This window comes from Rhipicephalus microplus, chromosome 1, assembly GCF_043290135.1.
Source record: "Rhipicephalus microplus isolate Deutch F79 chromosome 1, USDA_Rmic, whole genome shotgun sequence".
Classification (NCBI taxonomy): domain Eukaryota; kingdom Metazoa; phylum Arthropoda; class Arachnida; order Ixodida; family Ixodidae; genus Rhipicephalus; species Rhipicephalus microplus.
Window position 1 is genome coordinate 265,898,048 of NC_134700.1, and position 24,020 is coordinate 265,922,067.

Consider the following 24,020-nt stretch of genomic DNA (forward strand, 5'->3'; position numbering starts at 1 on the left):
TCGAATTACGGCCGTAGCGTGATCGCTTCTGTAATTACTTCGTCCACGAGTTACCTGACGTTCTTGCATATACCAGGTTGGCCACATGTGCAGAGCAGATACTAAATGTGATTTCTGGTCGTAGAATATTCATTCTTTTCAACAAGTTACGATTGCTGACAGACCTACAAAATTGATGATACCAATTGTGATCGCTGGACCTTAAATCGTGAACAGATTTCACAGACAAGTCGGTGTGAAATCTCTTACCCGCCACGGTGGTCTATAGTGGCTAAAGCACTCGGCTGATGACCGTCCGTATTTTCGATAGAGGCCAAAATGATTGGGGTCCGTGTGCTTAGAGTCGGATGCACGTTAAAGAACACTGCAGGTGGTCGAAATTTACGGAGCCCTCCACTACGACGTTTCTCATAACCATATGGTCGTTTTGGAAGTGGTGCCCTCCACGATTACTATTGTTATGAAATCTCTCACCACGGTTCGCTCCCTTCCTGCGCAGGTGATCATCCTGGAGGAGACGTGGTCCGAGCTGTTCTTGCTGTGCGCCATCCAGTGGTGCCTGCCCCTGGAGGCGAGCCCGCTGTTCAGCCCGGCCGAGCACGCCGCGCTCGCGCTGCACAACAACGGCACCCCGGGCGGTCAGCAGGGGCAGCAGCAGGGCCAGAACCACAACTCCAAGGCGGCGGCCCCGCTGACCGACGTGCGCATCCTGCAGGAAGTGCTGGCGCGCTTCCGGGCCATCGGCGTCGACCCTGCCGAGTTCGCCTGCCTCAAGGCCATCCTGCTCTTCAAGGCCGGTCAGTACGGTCCTCGGCTACCACATCCACAGGACATCTGCGAGACGTTTTACGCGCATTCCATTTGATCCATTTGACAATCCACCACAGACCCCAGAAACTGGTGGCAGTATATTGTGATTATTGTCCCGTATAGTTGCGGCTGTGCACAATTCCAAACGCAGCCGGTAAAAGTGAAACGCCTCATTGCGCGAACTTGTGCGCAGTAATACAAGCGAACCTCAAAGTGCGGCGAAAGAGACAAAATCGGACGGTCTGTTATCGGTAATCTAAAAAGCACCTAAGCGCGGCTACTTTTTATGAACCACTGGTCAAGCCTTCCGGCGTTATCACTGATGTTCGCCTGAGCTCTCGCATAAACTTGACCGGATGATATTTGGGGTTTAACATCCCAAAACCACCATATGATTATGAGAGACGTCATAGTCCTCCCTTGACCATTCGCGTCCCGAACGTATTAACGCAACAATTTAAAACAATCGCGAAGCTTTTGCGCTTGCAAAGTGTTAGAATTACAGAAAGCTGAGCTGGTTGGTAGAAATTGAGACTAAATACGCGGAGTGAAAATTAAGATTACCCCCCCCCCCCCCCCGAAAGTGCATGGGTTACCTGTTTTTGTCGTGGGTAAACCCCCACCTTACCCCAAAGCGAACAACTCCTGGCGCCGATCCTGCCCAAGAAAGATGTCGGCACAACACAAGCTCCGTCTAACTCAAAGGAGTTCAGTCGAGCTGAGTTGTTAGCCGTCGCTTGTGTTGTCCTGACTTCTCTCTTCTGTCCGCGATTGCACGCTCCGTTTTTAACACGACGAACATAATCGATTCCAGAGGAGTCTGCAACAACGCTCCTTTCATTTTCTTGAAGGGACAATTCTGACATGGCGAAATATACTTACGAGTTTTCTTTTATTGAGCTTCGGATCTAAGCCGTTTTCAAGTTTAATCTATAACTATGCGTCCTCACTGCGCTATTCCTCAGATTCCCGAGGTCTGAAGGACGCGCACCAAGTGGAAGCCCTGCAGGACCAGGCGCAGCTCATGCTGCAACAGCACGTCAAGACGCAGCACCCGACACACCCTGTGAGGTGAGATTCACGTCACCTTCTTCAGTTGCGTGAACACCGCTACCAAACGCGACAGTGCTTACGCGTTAATATAAAAAAGAAATGACATGCTTCTCTCCGGGTTACAAGAGTAAAAGCCAGCAAAAGAACGGGACACAAGAAAAAAATGGCAGCATATCTACGGAGTGAATGATGGGGAGTGGGGCGAAGCATTCGTCCGTCCATTCGTTCTTGCTTCCGTCCGTTCCTGCGTACGTCTGTGTAACCGTCCATGCGTCCATCCACCCGTCCGTGCGTGCGTCTGTTCGTGCGTCCGTCCCTGCGTTTGTCCATGCATCCGCGCCTGCGTCCGTTCATGCGTCCATCCATGCATCTGTCTGTGTGTCCGTTCGTCCATCTATTCAGCACTCCAAGTACCACCATCTCGCATCTTTTCATCATATATTCTCCATATAGAAGCACCGCCATTCAGCAGACATTTCAAGGACTAAACGGGAGGTGGCACATGCACACTTTCTTACGGCTTGCGCTTCGTGTTTACTTCCCACCTTTAACCACCTCGAGTTCATGGTATATACTAGTTCCCTGTATTCATGGATATGCGGCCCAACGCTCGCTAAACCTTTCTAAAACCAAGGAGGTTACACCCAGCGAGTATAACGTAACAACCCTTTTATGTCAGATTGTGCTCAATGTACATGCCAATAGCTGCTAATGGGGATCGCAGCGTGCGCGTTACCTAAAGGCCGAATGCTCCTGTCTCTCATTTCCCCTTAGCAGACATTAACATGTGCATTGAGCACTATCTTTTATTGTTCAACAACGCACAGAAGAAATCTCACCGGAACCACCTTGGAGGTCAAAATCGTAAGGACCGCTATTTCGGGTATGTGCCACTGGTGGTTACGTACTACGAGGGACGCACAAGCCACGCCATAAGGAGCTTCGCCCCTAAAAGGCAGACGTACGCATTGCTGGAACTTTAGGTGGCGTTTCTTCCAGTAACATGAACCAACTGGCCCAGATATCAGCTCTCCTCTCCCGGTGTTATCAGCGCTGGTCTTGACGTCACCTATGTGATTAGGTGGCGTCACCTGGAGCAGACGCTGTCGACTGGTCAAATAGCTAGGGGCTTGTCGGTCTGCTAGCGGGTGGGCGCGCTTTCTGCTCTTCGTCATCGTGTTGCTCGGTGGTATCACTAATCACCCGGCTCACTATGTCGGTCGGGAGTGGGCAGGCACCCATCGGTACAGGCTTGTATGCATCCTCCTTCGAGGAAGAAATGCCGCCGACTTCTAAAACTGCATTCAACCATAGGTGGTAGTACCATCCTACGAACGAAACGAGCCAAGAAAAAGAGCGCAACGATGTATGACCGCGTTTCGACCACCAAACGAGCGCATATCCACTATTACGGCGTCATTCAGAGAAATTCTTGCCACCACCTGTTTTTTGTACCCGTGCGCAATTCTAACACTATACAACTTATCTTCGCCATATATGAATTTACGGGTACCGTCATGCTTGAACAATTTATCACATCATGTCACGTGTGATGCAAAGAAAGAGAGAGAGAGATAATTAAATTTTATCATGTGACCAGGCGCGCGTTCTCTTCGCCCAGGCGTGGGTGACTTCCTTATTTCACGTAGCCACGACCACAAGCTGACGTCCGAGCCCTATCCACCAGACGAATCTTGTCCTCAGAACTTAGCGACGTTCTCCCTTCGCCCACTTCCTTATTTCACGTAGCGATGGCCAAAAGCCAACGTCCGAGCCCTATCCACCAGCCGGAGCTTGTCCTCAGAATTTAGCGACGTCCGCAACGCATTTCACTGGTCTTCCAAATGTTTTGTTGTACGCTCTGCTCGTGTTTATAGGGAGGATACTTGCATTGTTCCGGCATCCCCGTAACATATGCATGGGGCAATTAGCAGCCTCCACGGGGAGTACCCGCAGTTCTTGCTGAAGCTGTTGGGGTACATTGTGCGGATTCAAGTCACTCACTACTCGCTCTCAAAACAGGCCCGCTGCCGGGGGTGGGAGGTGGGGGGGGGGGGGGGGAGGTGTAACGAGACTCCAGCCTAGGTTTCCCCACCCTCCGAAATCCGGATGGAGGGGAGTGTTTTACCGAGAAAAAATAATACAAATAGGTGCTTTTCAAGAAACCCAACAGGTGTGCCTTCCCCCACCCAAAGAAACTTCCTGGCTACGGGCCTGAGATTGAATTTTGTGTCCCTCCATTCAAAGGCAGAATGAAATTTGCATCTTTGTTCCACTTCACCCGAACAAATGTATGGTCGGAGGGACCTTAGTCAGGCAGAGGTAATCTACCTTTAGTCCCTTCAACCTAGGCAATCTCTGTTTTTGTCTGAATAAACAGTGAATGAATGAAAGAAATGAAATGCATTTTTTTGTGAGCAGGCGAACAGTGGCGTTGTTGCTTCCTGTAGTGCGCGAGCATGTCTGAATATTCTCTGCGTATTCACTACAATTCGTTTACAAAGTCCGAATGTCGCTGCGGAGTAGTCTCGTGTGTACGCTCTCGGGCTGAAGCATGATAACAACAAAACAAAACAAAAGAAAAACTAAATTTGACAATCTCGCAGGTTCGGTCGGCTGCTGCTGATGCTGCCCTCTCTGCGATACGTGCCTGCGGAACGAGTCGAGGCCCTCTACTTCCAGCGCACCATCGGCAACACGCCCATGGAGAAGCTGCTCTGCGACATGTTCAAGTGCTGATCGCCAAGCACGCCACTGTATACCGCGCCGATTCCGAGCGCGGTCACCTGTAGGTGCGTGCAGTAACGAATGAGTTTGAGACTCCTTGAAGCGGCCGACGTATTACCGACTGATTTCATTCATTCATTCAGTCATTCATTCATTCCTGCATGCATGCATGCATGAGTGAGTGAGTAAGTGAGTGAGTGAGTGAGTGAGTGAGTGAGTGAGTGAGTGAGTGAGTGAGTGAGTGAGTGAGAGTGCATGGAAGGCAAGCAACGAACGAACGATTTCAAATTGAGTGAAGAAACTTCCTGCGCAGTTAAGACAAAAAAAACACTGAACTTGAGCTTCTTGTGGTACCACAGCACTCTCTAAAGCCTGGCCAATGAGCGTCGTATCTACAAGCGGCAGTATGCGGCGTCTAAGGTTTCGTTCGTCTAACTCTTGGAGCACCATTAATAGCCCAATGCCATTGCGCATTGTTGCTATAAGCAGAACTGCGTGGTGTCTTAGGTGGCGTTGGCCTAACCCTTGGAGTGTTCAGCTCAAGACCATTGGGGTGGACGTCAAAGTTATCGTTTCTTGTCTTGACATATATGAATAAAATCTGGATACGCACCAGCACAGAAGTATAAAGAAACTAGTGGTTTATTTTTGTACTTCACGTTTTCCGTTTGTTCTCAATTTTTCCTTTCTTCGGTTCGTTTGACTAAGTGAATAACACCTCGTCACCTTCTACGCAGGTTCACATAAATGCCCAGGGATCCGGAAGGCTTGCTGCTCTTCTGTGAACAAAAAGGCACAGGTCTGCGCCATCCTACCTGTCTACGTCTAGCCGTTCACCCACGGTTAGCGGAAGGCGTCAACCATACAGATTCACCGCGGGATCCTGTACAGATCGCCCTTCATCCCTCCCCTGTGATTGCTACCTAGTCAAACGTGTCCGCGGGTGGTTTCACGGACGTACTCGCACAGTACAAAGAACAAAGAGCACCCATAGCATTACCCCCTTCCTCGCCCCTTCTCCTCTCCACTTGTTTTCTGGGTCACGTATGTCCCCATTCCTCGCCCTTTTCTCCCCTTTATCCCTGTGCTACCAAGAAGACAATACGTGCCAAAGAGAACTTTTCATTTGACGGAGTCACGGCGACCATACTAGCTAGCGTGTTCCTTCTACCATGTTTCTCAGCCGGTGGAAAAACGTCTGACAAACGCTATCCGAATGAGCGGCGTGGTGTCAACTAAGGGCCGCCACGTCGACCACTCTTCTGGAACTGTTCGCCACTTGGTGCCCGTAAGGCTTGGCGGGTTAGAATACGTATACGGTCCCCAGGAGTTGCACAAACTCCGCACTACCGGGTACCTTGTAGGAGGATAGATCTCTCGTTTATTAAACGAACGGATTCGAACCACCGACCTTTAGAAGCCGAGGCCAACCCATAACATCTCGGATAATGAATGCTCTTGTAGCTGCTGCGTAGAAAAGAAAGGGCGCCCCCAGTGCCACCATGGTTCCAAGTGCATGTAATGTTTCTTTTGTTGACACTTTTGCTGCAATAACTAAGTCGAAATGCAATATTTGCATCATCCGTTTTTTTATTGGTGCCAAGGCTAACATATCTACTTGTTGCACTATGTTCATATGGAGAAAGAAAACTATGATTACGTTTGATATTTAGTCCCTTTTATTTTGTGGCTTGATTTATTTGGAGCCGTTGTCCAACGCACTGCTTAACTGGAGCATCACATCAACAGCGTGTGTTTCGACAGGTGGGCCTAACTGAAATCAATTGGCCAGACGTCAGGTGCTGGTGAAGGAGACTTACTGCGCACATCTGCAATTGTGTATCAGATACGGTCTACTCATCTAAACACTTTTGCTGAAATGTATCTCAAAGAAGGTGGTTCACTACTTCCTGCTTTCTGTATTATCACCCGACGCTTCCCCTTATGCGCTACGGCGGTGAGTTATGCCGTGTTACAGTATTACAGTGTCGTCAACGTTTCTTAGTTGCTTTCACTTGTTCTTGATTGATCCTTCACCATGGCATGGCAAACACCTGCTGCAGTCTGTTCTTACTATATATGGTTCATTTTACAAAATTGATGGCAACTTGCCGATTAAAAGATTGTGTACCACAACAAGATTTTTAGCGTTCACAGTCGCCGTTAATGCAGTAGACTCGCTTAACACGAACTCTGTGAAGAGAAACTTTCAAATACTTCAAACCATGGCTAAATAATATGTAAACTTAAACTGCAGTTGGGACGACAGATCTGTCGTAGAAGCATACATAACAATACAGACTACGTTGTTACTCTGCGTTCGTCCTATCTGCTTGTATACTCTATAGTGTCGCCTCTCGCACAGTTTAATTTTACATAATGTGTATTACCAACTAGCCCCCCAGCACACCTTTTGTTTTTAGTCCAGGACTGAATATTTGGTCTGTTTTCAAATCCACCTCACCCTTCTTGATGTAGGAAAAATCTGCTTGCCGCAATCTTCTAATTCGGCTACTCTGAACTTCTACAGAGCCACCACTGGCCCCTTGTTAGCCTCGGCGATTGCAGGCCACATCAATACACTTGGAAAGAGATGGAGAGAGAAACGCTTCAAAGAAATGCTGGGGATATTAGCCTGGCTATTCGCCTGACATGCTACTTCAGGTTCTGAGTAATGACCATGGCATATACACTGATAAACACATAAAAGCACCTACAACACTCTCATAGTAATACGCCCGTCTTTCCATTCTTTTTTGTTTTCCTTCAGTGCAGTGCTCTATCACTTGACGCAGCCGCTGTCAGTGCAGAAGGGAGTGCAAGGTCTTTGTAGCTGCCTTAGCTCGCCGTGCTTGCTGCTAATAACCAAGAATGGAGACCAGTCCTTTTCTTAAGAAACAACTTTTCTTTATGTGGAACATACGTGATTACACGTTCTTGTGTTTTTGTCGCCGGCGCGGTGCTATGTACTGCCGGCTCTGCTTAATTATGTATCGCAAGTCCATAACTTCCGTGTAACCTTGTATATATGTCATTCGTGAAGTCAAGTTGTCTGCGAAAAGAGGACTGGTTTCCAGCCTTGGTAAGCGGCAACAACCAGTGCGACGAGCCAAGGCAGCTACACTCCTTTCTGCATTGACAGCGGCTGCGCCAGCTGAGAAACCTCTGCCTTGAAAGTAAAGTGGGAGTGGGGAGAAGGTTGTATTTAGCCACATATACATTATAGTACTTACAGATTTCGTTGAAGCTCGTCGCCCAAAAGAACGTCAGCACTTTCGTGGTGCCCTCCCAGGATGGTGCTTTCCCATGGGTGAAGAATATATCGCAGTTCTAAAATCGAGTGTCTTTGAAGCCATGATGATGCTTTCAGAGACTGTTTCGCCAATTCACACTAGCTGAAGTCACACAGAACAGGTTACAGGTCTTCTGGGACGTCCATCGAAAGCATACTTGCACAGCAGTGGCCTAGCCGGGGGAGGGGGGGGGGGGGGTACATCGTCACCTCTCTGAAAATTTTTCGCCGTGGCATAGATAGCGAGAAACTACCATTTCAAGGGGTTGCCTCCCTTGAAGTCAAGTAGGTCCCCCCCGCCCCTCGGCCTCGTAAAAGACTTTCTGCTTACGCTGCGCCAGATGAACGCTTTTGATGCCGTTCCTACTTACCTTCAAAAAACACAACGAATGCGACTTCAGATCACTACTTGTATAACCATTATTGTAGTAGTAATCACCTAACTAAAACAAAAATTCACTTTTTTATTAATTTAATTCAATTTCTGTTCAAAATAATGACTAGTGCTGGTGTTAGTGTGCGAAAAAAACAATTAGTGTACTATCTCCGTTTAATGTACGTTTTTTTTTCTTTCGGTTACCAGTATTCAGTATACGGTACTCGATATGTATAGCATAATCAATTCTTGGTCCATCCCTGCGAGTGGGTACAAGCCATGTTAGAGGTCACGACAACTGAGCGGCTGTCCTGTATTTCTTACTCTTCATCCCCGTTCCTTAATCGCTGTTTCAACAAAAGATGAACTTTAGCCCCCAGTCACCAGTGTTGCTTAGGCATTTACTTCATTAAGACGCACTGCATGTATTCTTCTACGCGATTTCGCGCAGAGCCGCGCTATTCGGCGCGGTCTGTGAAGGTTCAAAACAGCAAATGTGAGTTGTAAACAGGTGGGTCATAACTATTAAATTGTAAATGTCCGAAACTATATTGCGGATGAGGGAAGCCGTGATGCATGCACGCAATTTCATTTTGGCAGTAGCGACGGTGTTTATGCGCATTCACAGTGGTAATGGTGGTGACGACAATAACGCGTCGGTTCAACATTACAGCCGACGTCACCTAACTGCGCGCTCTGAAATAGCCTGGGAAAACAAAATACACGCGCTAAAACGTCGGTAACTTCCTTCATTATAGGAGCGAGAGAACGTAACATACGATTTAGCGCGTTCTACCATAGAAGCTGTTAAGTTTTGTGTTTTTGTCCAATGAACAAAAGACACCATCGTCATAGTATAGCATGTATGTGCCACAGGAATTTCGTAAATCACAGCTATGTACACTACTCACCTATGGTCCACTAAGCATGAACTGTAGTTAGCCCAAGAAATCTGCCACAGAAATTGGGAACACTACGGTTAACCCAACAACTGATGGCTTCGAAATGACAGCGGTGAGCCGAACCCCCCCCCCCCCCCCCCGCCATTTCGAGTATAGATACAGCGAAAAAATACTAAGGCAACGGGAAATACAGCGAGAAGACCCCGCAACGACTGAAGGTCTATACGCCCACGACGACGTGTGCGTATACCTACCCGAATTGCGAACGCTTGGCTTAAGCGTGAGTTATGTCTGCGGAGTTTGGACATCCGTGTGTAGCATCTGCGACTGGCTTGACTCAAACCTGTCTGCGCCGAGAATCAACGTAGAAACAGCCTAACCTCACCTATAGCTATAGCAACGACCTATATAAGCACTGTGTAAGAAAAATACACCACACATAAAAGCAACCTATAGATACAGCCTGCATCACCTTACCAAGGCCTATACTCGCTAGAAGCAACCGAATTAGTCTTCAGTATACTTTGAATATTGTCTCACTTCACCATTTTCAAGCGTTCTGCAGCTTAGTAGAAGTTTCGTTTGTTTGGTTTGTTTGTTTGTTTGTTTTTTCATTATAAGCGCAAATCACTTTCTCTGCGGTTAACACAAGAGATGGTGCATGGGCAGCGGCTGCGAAATATATTCAGCTTTTCCATTTTACTATTTTTATTTTTTTAAACAAATCGAAAAATTACCAAGAGCAGAACAATATCGCTCCTGCTTCGTATAATTATACAAAAGATGTGCTATGTTCCCGGAGACTGCGTTGTGTTTTCCATCTTCGCTGTGTTCCCCGAGGGACGCGGGGTGCCGTCCGGCACAGTGGTGCCTCGTAGTTTCGGGTTAAACCAATCCGCCGTGCACGTTCTCGCTCTTCGCATCGCAATGTTCGCGTCGCACTGAAACGCATCGGCAAACACGCCGATTTCCTTGAGAGGCTCGTTGCACAAGCGACTTCCTGCTGGCTCGCCGCACTGCTGGTAGCACCAAACAGCGTACAGAAGCTTCAAGCCAGTAAGGTCGGGTAGTCCGGGTATGGTCAACGGCTTGTCGTATTTGGTCACCTTCATGGCCGCAGAGACGGTGACCGCTAGGGCAATGACGCGCTGCAGAATTACCATCTTCGCGTCCGCCGACTCCGTGTCGTTACTGCGATCCCGGAGGTTGAACATGCAGTCCGCGGCCGCGCGCCAACGCGCCGTGTTTTCCAGCGTCACGCACAGCACCTTGGCCATGGCGGACGCCATGAGAGAGCCCAGGCTGGCGATCTTGAGCACCACGGGCTCGCCGCTGTGGTAGGCCGGCAACACGGCCACGTCCGGTCGAAGAATGATGTCGTTGGACACGCCGTCTATTCGATAATAGAGCAGGTCCGACGGCAGCGCGCCCGCTGTACCCATCGACACGTGACTCCAGATAGAAGTGCTCCGACCAGTCATGAGTCGCTTCCAGTTCAAGAGCGGATCCGGCGTCATGTCTTCGTACGTAGCGTAGTTCTCCTTGAGGGCGCGTTCCTGCGAGAGCGACAGCAGGTCGAAGACGTGCCCCGTGTCGTTAGCGTAGGCACGCAGCATCTTGACGTTGGAGCGGAGCTGGTCGCCTTCGGCGAACAAATCATCGTACGATCGGCGCACCAGTTGTAATAGCACTCTCATATCGTTCTTCACGTCTGTGGTGAACATCTTGGCGACGTACGGCGCGAAAAATGCGTAGCTCGCCGTTTGCTCCAATATCGCGAAGCAGAAGCGGTATTGGCTCTTCAGCGCGTCCGCGTACGTTGGGAACTCCCTGATGATCCAGGGTGCGTACAGTCTCCTCGTCAGGATTTCTGCCACGTACCACCTATAGTAGGCTTGCGCGTCCGCAGTGCTGAATTCATGAGGCAGCTGCATGAACTTCCTGAATATGGAGACGGAGTCAACGTAAAACCTGAGGGAGTCACTGCGGTTGAAGTACGCGTTGAGAATGCTCATCCATTGTTTCTGTGAGACACCTCGAATCGCACCCTGGATGTTATTCTCGTTCCAGCCGGCGAACTCGTCTGACGAGTTGGAGTTGAGAGAGTCCAAACTCTCCACCAAAGCCGCAACAACGTTAACGTCCATAGTCTTCCACTTCTCGTACGCCAGGTTGGGAAGCATGTGGGCCTCGTATGTTGTCCGAAACATATCGTAATCCTTCTTTAGGTCGTCGTAGAAGCCATGTTTCTGCCTCCTGAGGCCATACTCCTTCAACGACTCGCTGGGAGCCATGCGTAGGGTGATTCCCCGTCGCGCTGGCCGGACGTATGTGAATTTCATCGGAGCGGCGATGCGCCACCTGAAGTGCAGATAGAAGGTCGCGTTTAGAGCGTCGACAGGCCCCGTCCAGCCAGGTGGCGAGTAAAAGCCGGCTTCCTTGAAGACCTGCACGAGCGTGGTGAGGTTGGTGTTGTTGTTGGCGACTATGTCCTCACACGCCTTGTAGGCTCGCGCGGCCTTTTGCACCGGAGACTGTCCTGACGGGGGCACATCTATGGCCCGACTCAGCTCGGCGACGTCACCAACAAGTTTTTCGAAAAGCACGTCACCCTGGCTTCCCTGCAAATGAAGCGCAACGCCGTCAGAATCATTGTACGAACTATAACGAGCCGGTGTTCTATGATTGTAATCAACAGGCGAAGCGTTATTCGGTACTATACATGAATCCATCGGCCCTTCACCAACGAAGCGCCCGTGTATACATCTATAGAGACAGTGACAGCATACGGGAATCCTAAAGACTGTTCAAAAACGAAAAAAAAGCCCTAATCCTCTAGTGATAAGGATGAAAGAACGTGAGCCTGAGCATGTTGCTATTCCAGTCTTATCGCCTATAGGTGTTCCTGTCCTTAATCTGCGCCAAATCCGGAGACGGTGGGGGGGTGCCCTATAGGGGCCTGCCCCTGCCCGAAAGGTGCAATGTTTTTCCACCCCTAGTGCTTGGTAGCAAACCAGATGCCAGTATCTGGTTAACCTCCCAGCCTGTGTGTGTGTGTGTGTGTGTGTGTGCGTGCGTGCGTGCGTGTGTGTGTGTGTGTTTGTGTGTGTGTGTGTGCGTGTGTGCGTGTGCGTGCGTGCGTGTGTGTGTGTTTGTGTGTGTGTGTGTTTGTGTGTGTGCGTGTGTGTGCGTGTGCGTGCGTGCGTGCGTGTGTGTGTGTTTGTGTGCGTGCGTGCGTGCGCGTGCGTGTGTTTGTGTGTGTGTGTGTGTGTGCGTGCGTGTGTGTGTGTGTGTGCGTGCGTGTGTGTGTGTGTGTGTGTGTGTTTGTGTGTGTGTGTGTGCGTGCGTGCGTGTGTGTGTGTGTGTGCGTGCGTGCGTGTGTGTGTGTGTGTGTGCGTGCGTGTGTGTGTGTGTGTGTGTGTGTGTGTGTGTGTGTGTGTGCACGGACAAACAATAATCAAATTAAATCCTTGCACAAGTAGTCCCTCCCCACGCCTGCCTTGAAAGAACTTCCTGGATACCGGCCTGCTGTTCGCTATATAGGTAGGTGATATGATGATAAGGCTGTTCATATTTATCTATAGCGATATTGATGTTCACTACAACGTTCCTGTTGTTGTTTGGTGACGTCACGGTTACAGCAAGCACAAGAACGTTCGACGTGTTTTGCTTTCAGTGACGTTTTTGTTTCCGTGGATCTTCAACAAATTCAGAAAAATTCGCGTCGACATCTATGGAGCATTCATATTGCCGCGTGCACAGCTGCATTTAGCGGCGAGATAGCGACGACAACGAAGAACGCGGATTCGCTCGAGAGGCGCAGCGCAGCAGAGTGAAGAAGAGGACAATCTTAGCGGCCTTCTCTGAGAGCGTCTCTACAAGTCCTACTGTCCGTGTTTTTAAATAAACCCCCTGTCATTTATAACCCGCGACACTGGTAGAGGAGCTGGGTACTACCACCCCATGATCAGCACCCCTGTGAGAAGCCCCGAGTCCAGCCCTACGAGACAGCCACGCGTGGAGACGCCTGTGCACCGCTCAAGCCGTCGCCTTCAAGGTCTTGAACCAGAATTTGGCCTTTTAAAGGGAGCAACACTTCCGACAACCACCCCTACTCAAGAAATGGCAAGGAGTCCTGCACAGGTGACGGTCCAGATTATGCGCATTCCTGAACCATTTCATGGCCGGCCGAACGAAGATGCACAAGACTGGCTTGAGCAGTTCGAACGGGTAGCTAAATCGAACTACTGGAGTCTCGATGGAAAGCTCTTCCACGAATACTTCGCCCTTGAAGACGGCGCGAAGACATGGTTTATAAACCGGGAGGCAACATTGACGACATGGGAGGAGTTTTGTCGTCGGTTTCTTGACACCTTCGGTAACGCGGACCGACGCGAAAACGCACAACGCCTTCTTGAAGGACGCACCCAACAGCTGCATGAAAGCGTCGCCATGTTTGCTGAGGATATGGTGCGCCTGTGCCACCGCGCGGACCCCAACATGCCCGAGGCTCGAAAGCTAACCCATCTCATGAGGGGCGTCAAAGAGCAGCTATTTGTTGGTCTTGTGCGCAATCCACCGACAACAGTGGACGAGTTCACCAGGGAGGCCACCGCAATAGAGCGTGCGCTACAGCAACGGTACCGACAGTCTGATCGCCCGGCCACCGGCGCAGCTGCAGGCGCCGCCGCACTTACCGCAAACGACGAGTTTGCTCTACGCCACCTGATTAGACAGATCGTGCGTGAGGAGATCGCGAAGGAGAACGCGAAATACACATTGCAGTCACAGGCGCCCCCGCAGCAGGAGTACACGGTAGCCTCCGTCGCTGAAATAGTTCGCCATGAACTTCGACAAGCGTTTGCCTCTCCTCAGCAATATTCTGCTCCACCGCACCGTCCAAACTCGTATACCTATGCAGATGCTGTGCGTCGTCCATTGGCTCCAGAAGTATCGTACCAGCCGAACGGATACAGCTATGCAGACGCTATTCGTCGACCCACGCCCATGCCAGCGCCGCAGTACCTCGAACCGTATCCTGTGGCAGCCTGGGCTCAGCAGGATTCTGTCAGGCGACCCTATATGCGGAAGACCGACATATGGCGCACTGCGGATCGTCGACCACTCTGCTACAACTGTGGAGAGCCAGGGCACATTTGCCGTTTTTGCCCACATCGCCGAGCTGTATACCGCGGTAGTGCACCTACAGCTACGCGCCGACAGTTCGACGAAAGCCGTGCCCCCATCGACGACGACCAGGCTGGTAGGCGGGAAGGCTCTTCTACCTTCCGGACGTGGTCACCATCACCGGCTCGCTTTGGTTCACCAAGCCGCCGTAGTTTTGCTGACGCCGTCAGAGGTCGGTCTCCCAGCCCACAGCGGGAAAACTGAAAGCAGCGACCTCTGGGGGGAAGGTTGCAAGCCGTCGAATTGCCGAAAAACCCCCACTGCTGCCGAAACACGTGAGAGACGACGATGAAGACTTCGCCGAAAAAACTGTGACTGCCGACCTTGCTGTGACGATTGATGGCGTTGAAGTGACGGCCTTAGTCGATACGGGTGCAGACTTCTCCATAATGAGTGAACGATTGGCAGATGAACTCAAGAAAGTCAGGATGGAATGGACGGGCCCTTATATCCGAAGTGCTGGAGGCCAGATAATGACTCCTACGGGAAAATGTACAGCAAGACTCACTATTGAGAATGTGGCTTTTGTAGCCACATTTCTGATCCTACCGGAGTGCTGCAAACCTATGATTCTGGGAATGGACTTCTTAAGATAGTACGGTGCTGTGGTCAACATACGCGACGGTGTGATCACATTTGCCGCTGACAAGTCTGTGACCACTGATCCAGACCAAGAACCCAGGGTGTTACGTGTGGTCGACGACGACGTCTGCATGCCACCTCTGTCATGTAGTCTTGTTTCCGTGTGTTGTGCCGTGCACTGTAATGAAGACGCCATAGTCGAACGCATCACTGACCTTCTTTTTCACCAAGGCATCGCCATCGCTCGCGGTATTGTCAGCTTAGTGGATGGGCGCGCAGACGTGCTTCTGACCAACTTCACGAATGAGCGCCGGCACATCGGTAAAGGCACGGCTGTGGCGTACCTCGAAGAGCTGGACTACTCTCACGACTGTCTTCTAATGCAAGGGGAAGCCACAGTTCAATCACCTCCACATACACCACCAGTTGATATCGGTCCGAGTCTAACACCGACTGAAAGATGCCGTCTTATGGAGCTGCTCGACCAGTTCAAGGACTGTTTCTCATCGACATCACGAGTGGGTCGAACGCCTCTGACTAAGCATCATATAATTACAGAAGACACAGCAAGACCGATCCGACAGAACCCTTATCGCGTCGCTCAGAAAGAACGTGAGGTAATCCAGCAGCAAGTCAAGAAGATGCTAGAGGATGACGTTATCCAACCATCAAAAAGTCCTTGGGCATCTCCAGTGGTACTCGTGAAAAAGAAAGACGGCAGCTTGCGTTTCTGCATCGATTATCGTAAGCTGAACCATGTTACAAAAAAAGACGTTTATCCATTACCACGGATCGATGACTCTTTGGACAGGCTACGGCATGCACGCTACTTCTCGTCAATGGACCTTAAAAATAGAAGTAGATGAGCGCGACCGAGAAAAGACCGCCTTCGTGACGCCAGACGGGCTTTATGAATTCAAAGTCCTCCCTTTCGGTCTATGCTCAGCCCCAGCCACGTTTCAGAGACTAATGGATACCATTCTGTCCGGCCTGAAATGGAAAACATGCCTTGTGTACCTCGACGACGTGATCGTTTTTTCGGCCACGTTTGAAGAGCATCAAAAGCGGCTACTGTCAGTCCTGCAAGCCATACGGTCCGCTGGACTCACACTCAAACCGGAAAAATGCCACTTCGGCTTCGAAGAACTCCAGTTCCTGGGACACGTGATCAGTCGCGAAGGTGTGAAGCCTGACCCAGATAAAACAGCAGCCGTCGCAAAGTTCGCAAGGCCTGTTGATAAGAAAGCGGTCAGGCGTTTTCTGGGTCTCTGCGCCTACTACCGGCGATTTATAGCAGGCTTTGCACACATCGCCTCTCCACTCACCCGCCTTACAAGGGAAGACATCGCATTTGTATGGGGTGAAGAGCAAGAAGCTTCATTCAACGAGCTGCGACAGCGTCTACAAACTCCACCTGTCCTCGCTCACTTCGACGAGAATGCACCAACAGCCATCCATACAGACGCCAGCAATGTGGGCCTAGGTGCTGTTCTTGTCCAGTGCCAAGATGGTGTGGAGAGAGTGGTTGCCTACGCTAGCAGAACGTTGACACGTGCCGAGTCCAACTACTCAACAACGGAGAAGGAGTGTCTGGCCGTCGTTTGGGCAGTTGCGAAGTTCCGCCCGTACTTATATGGCCGCGCTTTCCAAGTCGTAAGCGAACATCACTCTCTTTGTTGGTTGACCAACATGAAAGACCCATCTGGACGTTTAGCACGGTGGAGCTTACGGCTCCAAGAGTACGACATGGCCGTAGTGTACAAGTCCGGAAGGCAACACTTAGACGCCGACTGTTTGTCAAGGTCACCGATTGAATCACCGGCTATAGAGGATGATGATTTCCCAGGTTTTTTAGGAGTTGTTGATGCAGCTATCATTTCTCGGCAACAACAAGATGATCGGGAGCTCAACTCGCTTATAGAATTCTTGAACGGACGAGCCGCCAATGCACCAAGAGTGTTTTCGAAGAACTTATCGTCATTCTGTTTACGGACGGAATTCTGTACAAAAAGAACTTTTCATCAACAGGTAGAAGCTATCTGCTGGTAGTTCCTGGAGCTCTCCGCAGCGAAATTTTACAAGCCTGCCATGACGAAGCCACTGCGGGCCACCTCGGTTTCACAAGAACACTGACACGCATCAAAGAAAAATATTACTGGCCAAGAATCGCAGCAGAGGTTAAACAGTACGTCCGAACATGCATTGACTGTCAGCGGCGCAAGGTACCACCTGTCAAACCCGCTGGGCTATTACATCCTGTGCCCGTGCCAGAAACCCCGTTTTCTCAAATCGGAATGGATCTGCTGGGCCCATTCCCAACATCGGACAGCGGCAACAAATGGGTTATAGTGGCGACGGACTACCTCACCCGATACGCGGAGACCAAGGTAATCGCGAGTGGCACTGCAGCTGAAGCGGCTCAGTTCTTCATTGAGAACATTGTTCTGAGACATGGTGCCCCAGCTGTCGTCATAACAGACAAAGGTACCGCGTTTACAGCCGAGCTTTTGCGCACTGTGCTTACGCTCAGTGGCACAGCGCATAGGAAGACTACAGCTTACCACCCACAAACTAATGGGCTTACAGAAAGACTTAACAAGACAATCGCTGACATGCTTTGCATGTACGTCGACGTAGAACACAAGAATTGGGACCCAATATTGCCGTACATCACATTCGCGTATAATACGGCGTGCCAGGAAACAACAAAAATGACGCCGTTCGCACTAATTCATGGCAGAGAAGTTACGACAATGCTTGACGCCATGCTGCCTTACGATTGCAATGACTCAGAGACAGACGCCGCAGACTTCACTGAGCGCGCCGAAGAAGCAAGGCAGCTTGCCCGCGTCAGAATAATGAACCAGCAGCAACTTGACGCCCAACGGTACAACCTTCGCCATCGATTCGTCATTTATCAACCAGGAGATAGAGTCTGGGTTTGGTTTCCTGTACGACGACGAGGCCTCTCAGAGAAACTTCTACGCCGATACTTCGGACCTTACAAGGTTCTGCGTCGTCTTAGCGACGTGACGTACGAAGTCGTGCCCGACGCCTCCTCCTGTTCAAAACGTCGCCAGCATCTGCCTGAGACAGTGCACGTGGTCCGCATGAAACTTTACCACTCTCAGTGATATAAACACTCGATGGCCGCATCTCTACCTGTTGAGCGTCGGGACGACGCTCACTCTGGCGGGAGGGTAATGCCGCGTGCATAGCTGCATTTAGCGGCGAGATAGCGACGACAACGAAGAACGCGGATTCGCTCGAGAGGCGCAGCGCAGCAGAGTGAAGAAGAGGACAATCTTAGCGGCCTTCTCTGAGAGCGTCTCTACAAGTCCTACTGTCCGTGTTTTTAAATAAACCCCCTGTCATTTATAACCCGCGACAATATTCATGGCGCAAGAGTTAGATAACGCCAATATGATGAAACAGCTCATTCGTGTATGATTGTTCACATCACGGTGTAATAAAAAAAAGTCAAAACTCACAACTTTGCCGCAAAGGCGAAGCAATGAACGCAATAGCAACAATAAAGGCCATGCGCAGAATGGAAAGCAGATCGAAACGTGCCCCGCGTTTCTCGCGCACAAATTACGCATGAAACGTACTCACAGGTACGGATGCACGCTAATAAGCGTCTCATTTGTTACTTCCCCGAGTCTTAAAAGCGCGCGCTTTTCGAATGATTGCAGTGACCTTTGCGCGCCCGGTAATTACAGCAGAATCGTTCCTCGTAAAGCCCGAGGCCAGCAAATGCGTACGATTCTCCCCTCCTCGCCACCGCGAGATGAAGGCGCGAGGAGCGTAGCCTTTTTAGGGGCGAAGCTCCTTATAGCGGCACCCGTTCGTCCTTCGTAGTCGTAGTAGTGGTCGTAGTGTGTAACCAGTCTTACATTTTGACCTCCAAGGTGGTGCCGGTGGGAGATTTCTTCTATGCGTTGTTGAACCATAAAAGATAGTGCTCAATGTACACGCCAATGGCTGCTAAGGGGGAATGAGAGACAGGAGAATTCGGCTTTTAGTTAACGCGCACGCTGCGAATTCTTTATTGTTCAACAACGCACAGAAGACAAGAAAGGGTTGCTACGTTATACTCGCTGGGCGTAACCTCCTACGTTTTAGAAACGTATAGCCCGCGTTGGGCCGCAGTGTCATGAATACAGTGAACTAGTATATACCATGAACTCAAGGTGGTTAAAGGTGGGAAGTAGACACGAAGCGCAAGCCGTAAGAAAGTGTGCGTGTGCCTCCTCTCGTTCAGTCCTTGGAATTTCCGCTGGATGGCGGTGCTTCTATATGGGAATATATGATGAAAAGATGCGAGATGGTGGTACTTGGAGTGTTGATTAGGTGGACGAACGGACACACAGACAGATGCATGAACGGACGCACGGATGGACGCATGGGTGGACGCAGGAGCGGATGCATGGACGAAAGCAGGGACGGACGCCCGAACAGACGCACGCACGGACGGGTGGATGGACGCACGGGCGGCCACACAGACGCACGCATGGATGGACGGGAGCAAGAACGAATGCACGGATGGATGCTTCGTCCCACCATTCATCATTCACTCCATGGATATGCTGCCATTTTTTTTTTCTCTAAGCCGGGCAAACTACGCGTGATTATAGCGGGCGCCGCTGCGCGATGTGGCGACGTGCGCTCATTGCGCCATCTTTCTGGTAACGCCGAAAACACAGCAGCGGTAAGTGGTAGACATAAATAGTTTGCCGTTTGAACAGCGAACAACGTTCTTTGGGGTGGCTTAGTAATTAACGCCTCGTTTTTACGACGCAGAAGTCCCACGTTCAATTCCGCACGCCGAAGTGTTTTTTCTGTTTTTTTCTTGCGTTTTCACATATATAGATACGAATACATATACGGTGCGTGACATCGACGCCGACGCCGACGGCAAAATACAGCCGAGAGTGCCCATATAATTGCTATCACAATAGAGAGTTTTAGTACTGCGTATACGCTGCGTACGTGGTGGCGTTGCGTACGTAAGGACGCCACGTTCTGCGTCGTGCGCATGCGCAGACCGCAGCGCGCACGGATCGCGTTACGTACGCAGCCGCTACGTACGCACGCATGCGTACGCACGCGTGCGTGCGTACGTATGAGGTGATCGCGCCGCTCTCGAACAAGTTCGCGACAGCGCGAGACTTCGTCTTGCAAAATGGCGGCATCGAAGGCAAGCACCGACCAGCTATGTGGCTTAAAATATGGCCATAATCTGGCTATAACACTTGGATTGGCTCACATTGGCTGTCAACAACACTTGCTTCTATTTTGATCCACCAGATGACGCAACACGCTTCACGCTCGTTACGTACGCGGGTACTACGGCGTACTAAAAGCCGATTAGTGGCAAACGACGCCATGTAACGCAAGGCGCTTGCGCGATGCGTACGTAGCACCATTCCGCGGTACTAAAACTCTCTAATAAAATAATTTAGCCGTGGACACTCTCCGCCCGCCGCGACAGAGGGCGCGTCCAGATAATGTTCGCCTTTAGTACATGCATCGGCCGCAGTTTTGGGGCGGGGGGCGCTGCGACATGGGGGTCGAGAGGAGGAAAGAGGCGAACATTATCTGTATGAGCGGTTGGGTGAGAGTGCGCACACCTAAACTAATTTTCTTTGACTGTGGTTCCCATACGTAGACGATGAGTGCATACGAACTGGCATAAACAACGTGTAAGCGCGTGGTGTGTAGGCTCGGCGTCACGACCCGTTGCATTGAAGGGGAATGGCGCACATATAGGGCACGCCCCGGGCGGAGGCGTTCAAACGCGTGCATACCCGTAATTTTGTTAACAATAATTAACGTCGTCATATAGAGCTCTTAGCAAGGCAAGTGCTCATTCTCACAAGTGAAGTTTCCGTGTATTTGCATACGTTGATGCCATTGATGTTCGGCAAAAAAAAAGTTGCCAGCGAAATATACAATCTAAACACCTGCTTCACTAACCGACGGTCGTAACAAGGTTGGATAAAATTTATTGCAAGGTGAGACATACGACCGCTTACGTAACGCATAATGATGTTTTCATTCCGATTTATCCAATGACGACGGTGCTTTCCGTGCGAACCCACTGCATGATGGGTTCTCTTCCCCATGATTGCAAAGTACACGCGAATGCGATGGGCGAGAGTGGGAAAGGGATATAGGAGAGGGTGGTGACGGTGCTTTCCGTGCATAACGGCTTGCTGCTCCCCCGTATTGTAGAGTACCAAGTACTCTAAATCATTAAACACTTTTCTAAACGCACAAACCCTATTTTCGATAAAGTGCAGGTTTTCTTTCTGGGGGGTCGGGGGTAGTGGCAACTAAAATAGCTGTCACGAGCCGCGGGCCTTCTTAAAAAAGTGCGATGCGGTATGCAGCTTACCGCGAACTTCCATCCTCCGCAGACGTGCTGGTAGAAATTGTTGCAGGGATTCACGTCAGGAGACATGCTGTCGAGCAAAAGCCTGGCGACCTGCATGCAGGGCGGAGTCTGGCAAATTTCAGAGGTGACGCCGCCCGTAGGGGCACCAGAACCTCGCAGGAACATCATGATGACCAGCAGACCAATGACTACCACGAATATCGCCACTCCTATGATGAGCAGCTTACTCCGATTCGGCTTAGGCGGTGGAGGGGTCTGTAGCAGCTCCTCGGCCATACGGAACGACGCCTGGTTGATAGCTTCCAACATCGGAACCGCATTCTTGTTGCTCCAGCGCGGTGTGCCAGTCTCACTTTTTGGTGAACGCCCTGCACCCAAATTGCCCTTTGCGGAGCTTGGCGTGCTTGTGCTGCCCTTTGTAGTGCCTGGCGTACTCTTGCTGCTTTTTGTGGAGCCTGGCGGTGCACTCTTGCTGCTCTTTGGGGAACCTTGTGCGCCCTTGCTGCTTTTTGTGGAGCCTGGCAAAGCACCTCTGCTGTCTTTTGTATAGCCTGGCGCACTCTTGCTGTACTTTACTGAGCTTTGTGCACTCTTGCTGTCCTTTGCTGACCCTTGTGCATTTGTGCTGTCCCTTGCGGATCCTTGTGCATCCTTGATGTCCTTCGAGGAGCCTTGAGCACTCTTGCCGTCATTTGTGAAGCCTTGTGATTTCTTGCTGTCCATTGCGGAACCTTGCGCACTCTTGCTGTGCTTCGCTGAGCTTTGTGCACTCATGATGTCCTTTGCGAATCCTTGTGCACTCTTGTCATTCGAGGAGCCTTGTGCAACCCTGTCGCTTGTGGAGCCTTGTGCACTCTTACTGTCCTTTGGGGAGCTTTGTGCACTCTTGCTGTCCTTTGCGAAGCCTTGCGCACTCTTGTCGCTTTTCGATGACCGTTGTGCGGCCCCACCTTGTTTCGGCGGCGTCGCTGTCTGGCCGAAAACCGGAACTGCGACAGCCGCAGTGCTCTTGGCTTGTGCCGTAGGGGCCAGTGACTTATCCTTTACGTGGAGCGGCTTCGCCGCCAAGTGTTGGCCCCGATCCGCACTTAGCGAGAGACGGTCGCCTTTGCTCGCCGTAGGCGAGTGCTCGATCGCTGGAGTCTCCTCAGACTGACGTCGAGACTCCAAATGGGGTCTCTCTTCCGCCGGATTAAGTCGTGCGGGTTTTTCCATCTTCTCGGGGGCTCCCGGACTACCGGTGCCACGCGTAGAGGTCCCCTTGCCTCCCGATGGCTGCAGAACGGGCGGCTCTTTTTCGTCATTGAACTTCTGTCGACCACCTTGAGCAAGATGTTCGGTCATGGTAGCACTGCAAAATAAAAGAGATGAATTCATTAAAATTTCAAGCGTGTGCCTTATTTTATTCCTTATATCCTCATTTACTCAAAACTTATATTTTTGGCTACATCTGTATATATGTTTATTCTGATGCAAAATACGAGGTTGATGCGTCATACGAGAACGGATGAAATTTCAGACAGAAGACGTAGCGTTGTTCCGTTTCAGAAGGTGACCCACACGCGCGGACGCATTGCACTGCAACACGTTCCGCGACCCGGCAACGCCTTTCCAAGTAGTCATCCAATGAACTCACTATCAGGGTTTGTTTCCTCGAGCATTGTCTGCCGCAACATTTTTTTAGTACTCGTAAAGTATACGAGCGGAGTTTGAGATTGATGAAGCGACGAGTGCGCCGAGAGCTACACAAAGGCGGGAAGGGCCGGGGAATGACAAAGGGGCAAGAAGTTTCGCCAGAGGGCGTCGTGACCTTCGGTACTTTGTTATTTTTTATTTGAGCGCATCGGCTCACTTTCAGCGTTATCATAAGCGCACCAATGTAAGTAGATAGTGTGCATTTAATGCCCTCTTTATTTATTTCAATGCCAGTGCAAACACGCGTTTCACAACGGGACCCGCCGGTCCGCCTTAGTTCCAGGAGTGGTCGTGGACCTAGAGATTGTGAGGGGTGGCCCCTTCTGGGCCTCTTCTAACTTGCTCCCATTGCAGCGGCAATAAATGTTTTTCAAGCAAGCAAGCAATGCGACACTCCATGAATGGTAGCACTGCTTGTGTCAAACGCGCGTCCGAGCGGAAACCCGGAGATGCGATAGACTTGTTTCCCACTCCAATATCCTAAGTCTGTCAGATTTGTTTCTTCGTGCACCTTTTTTGTGACTCGCCGCATCACAGCGCTCTTAAAGTCAGCGCATGCCGTAGCGTTGCAGCGACGCTTCCCCAATTATTGCACGTACAAAGCCACGAACGGCGACACGCTATCTGTAAACACCGTATCTTTTACAGCTAGCAAGCATGACCGGCAACATTGCGAATACGTGGGATGCACGACGCTGCCCCACGGGTCCGTATGCACAACTGAAAAAAAAACCTGATCGGTCGTGAAACACTGTTTAGGTTCCGGGTTATCGCCCTCAGGGGGTGCTTTACGGCTGTGTTTCAGACCGCGTTCGGGAGGATTAAGGGGAGTTTCGGCCCAGGTCACGGCCATGTGCCTTTCTCCTCCTTCAAGGCCGGCTATTCGTGCACCGGGCCTCGTCTTCTCCGCGCGTCGCGTCTGAAGCATGATACAACAACCTGCCCAAGCCAATGGGCAGGTTGAGTGGTTCAACAGGATCCTGAAGGAGTACAATC

General features: G+C 50.7%; 2 protein-coding genes across 2 annotated transcripts in view; one reads left to right on the plus strand and one right to left on the minus strand.

Moving 5' to 3' along the window:
• The window catches only part of Hr51 (photoreceptor-specific nuclear hormone receptor 51), a 67,623-nt gene extending 60,892 nt beyond the window's left edge, over positions 1-6,731 (plus strand). Inside the window, exons 7-10 of the mRNA XM_075868628.1 lie at positions 500-797; positions 1,776-1,881; positions 4,470-4,655; positions 5,328-6,731. Of these exons, the coding sequence (XP_075724743.1) occupies positions 500-797; positions 1,776-1,881; positions 4,470-4,602 (537 nt within the window). The 3' untranslated portion in view covers positions 4,603-4,655; positions 5,328-6,731. The remainder of the gene's footprint in view (positions 1-499; positions 798-1,775; positions 1,882-4,469; positions 4,656-5,327) is intronic.
• A 3,217-nt stretch (positions 6,732-9,948) lies between these two features.
• LOC142816008 (uncharacterized) lies at positions 9,949-23,492 on the minus strand. The gene is made up of 2 exons (XM_075894168.1): positions 21,330-23,492; positions 9,949-11,781 (listed from the first exon to the last, which is right to left on the minus strand). Exons 1-2 carry the CDS (start codon positions 22,704-22,706, stop codon positions 9,949-9,951), a joined length of 3,210 nt encoding a protein of 1,069 aa, XP_075750283.1. The 5' UTR covers positions 22,707-23,492.
• Between the last annotated feature and the right edge of the window lie 528 nt (positions 23,493-24,020).

Coding starts and splice junctions, on each gene's coding strand:
- LOC142816008 (XM_075894168.1), bottom strand. CDS start 22,706: ATGAATTCATCTCTTTTATTTTGCAGTGCTACCATGACCGAACATCTT. Junction 11,782..21,329: donor GCGGAGGATGGAAGTTCGCG/GTAAGCTGCATA, acceptor CTTCATTTGCAG/GGAAGCCAGGGTGACGTGCT.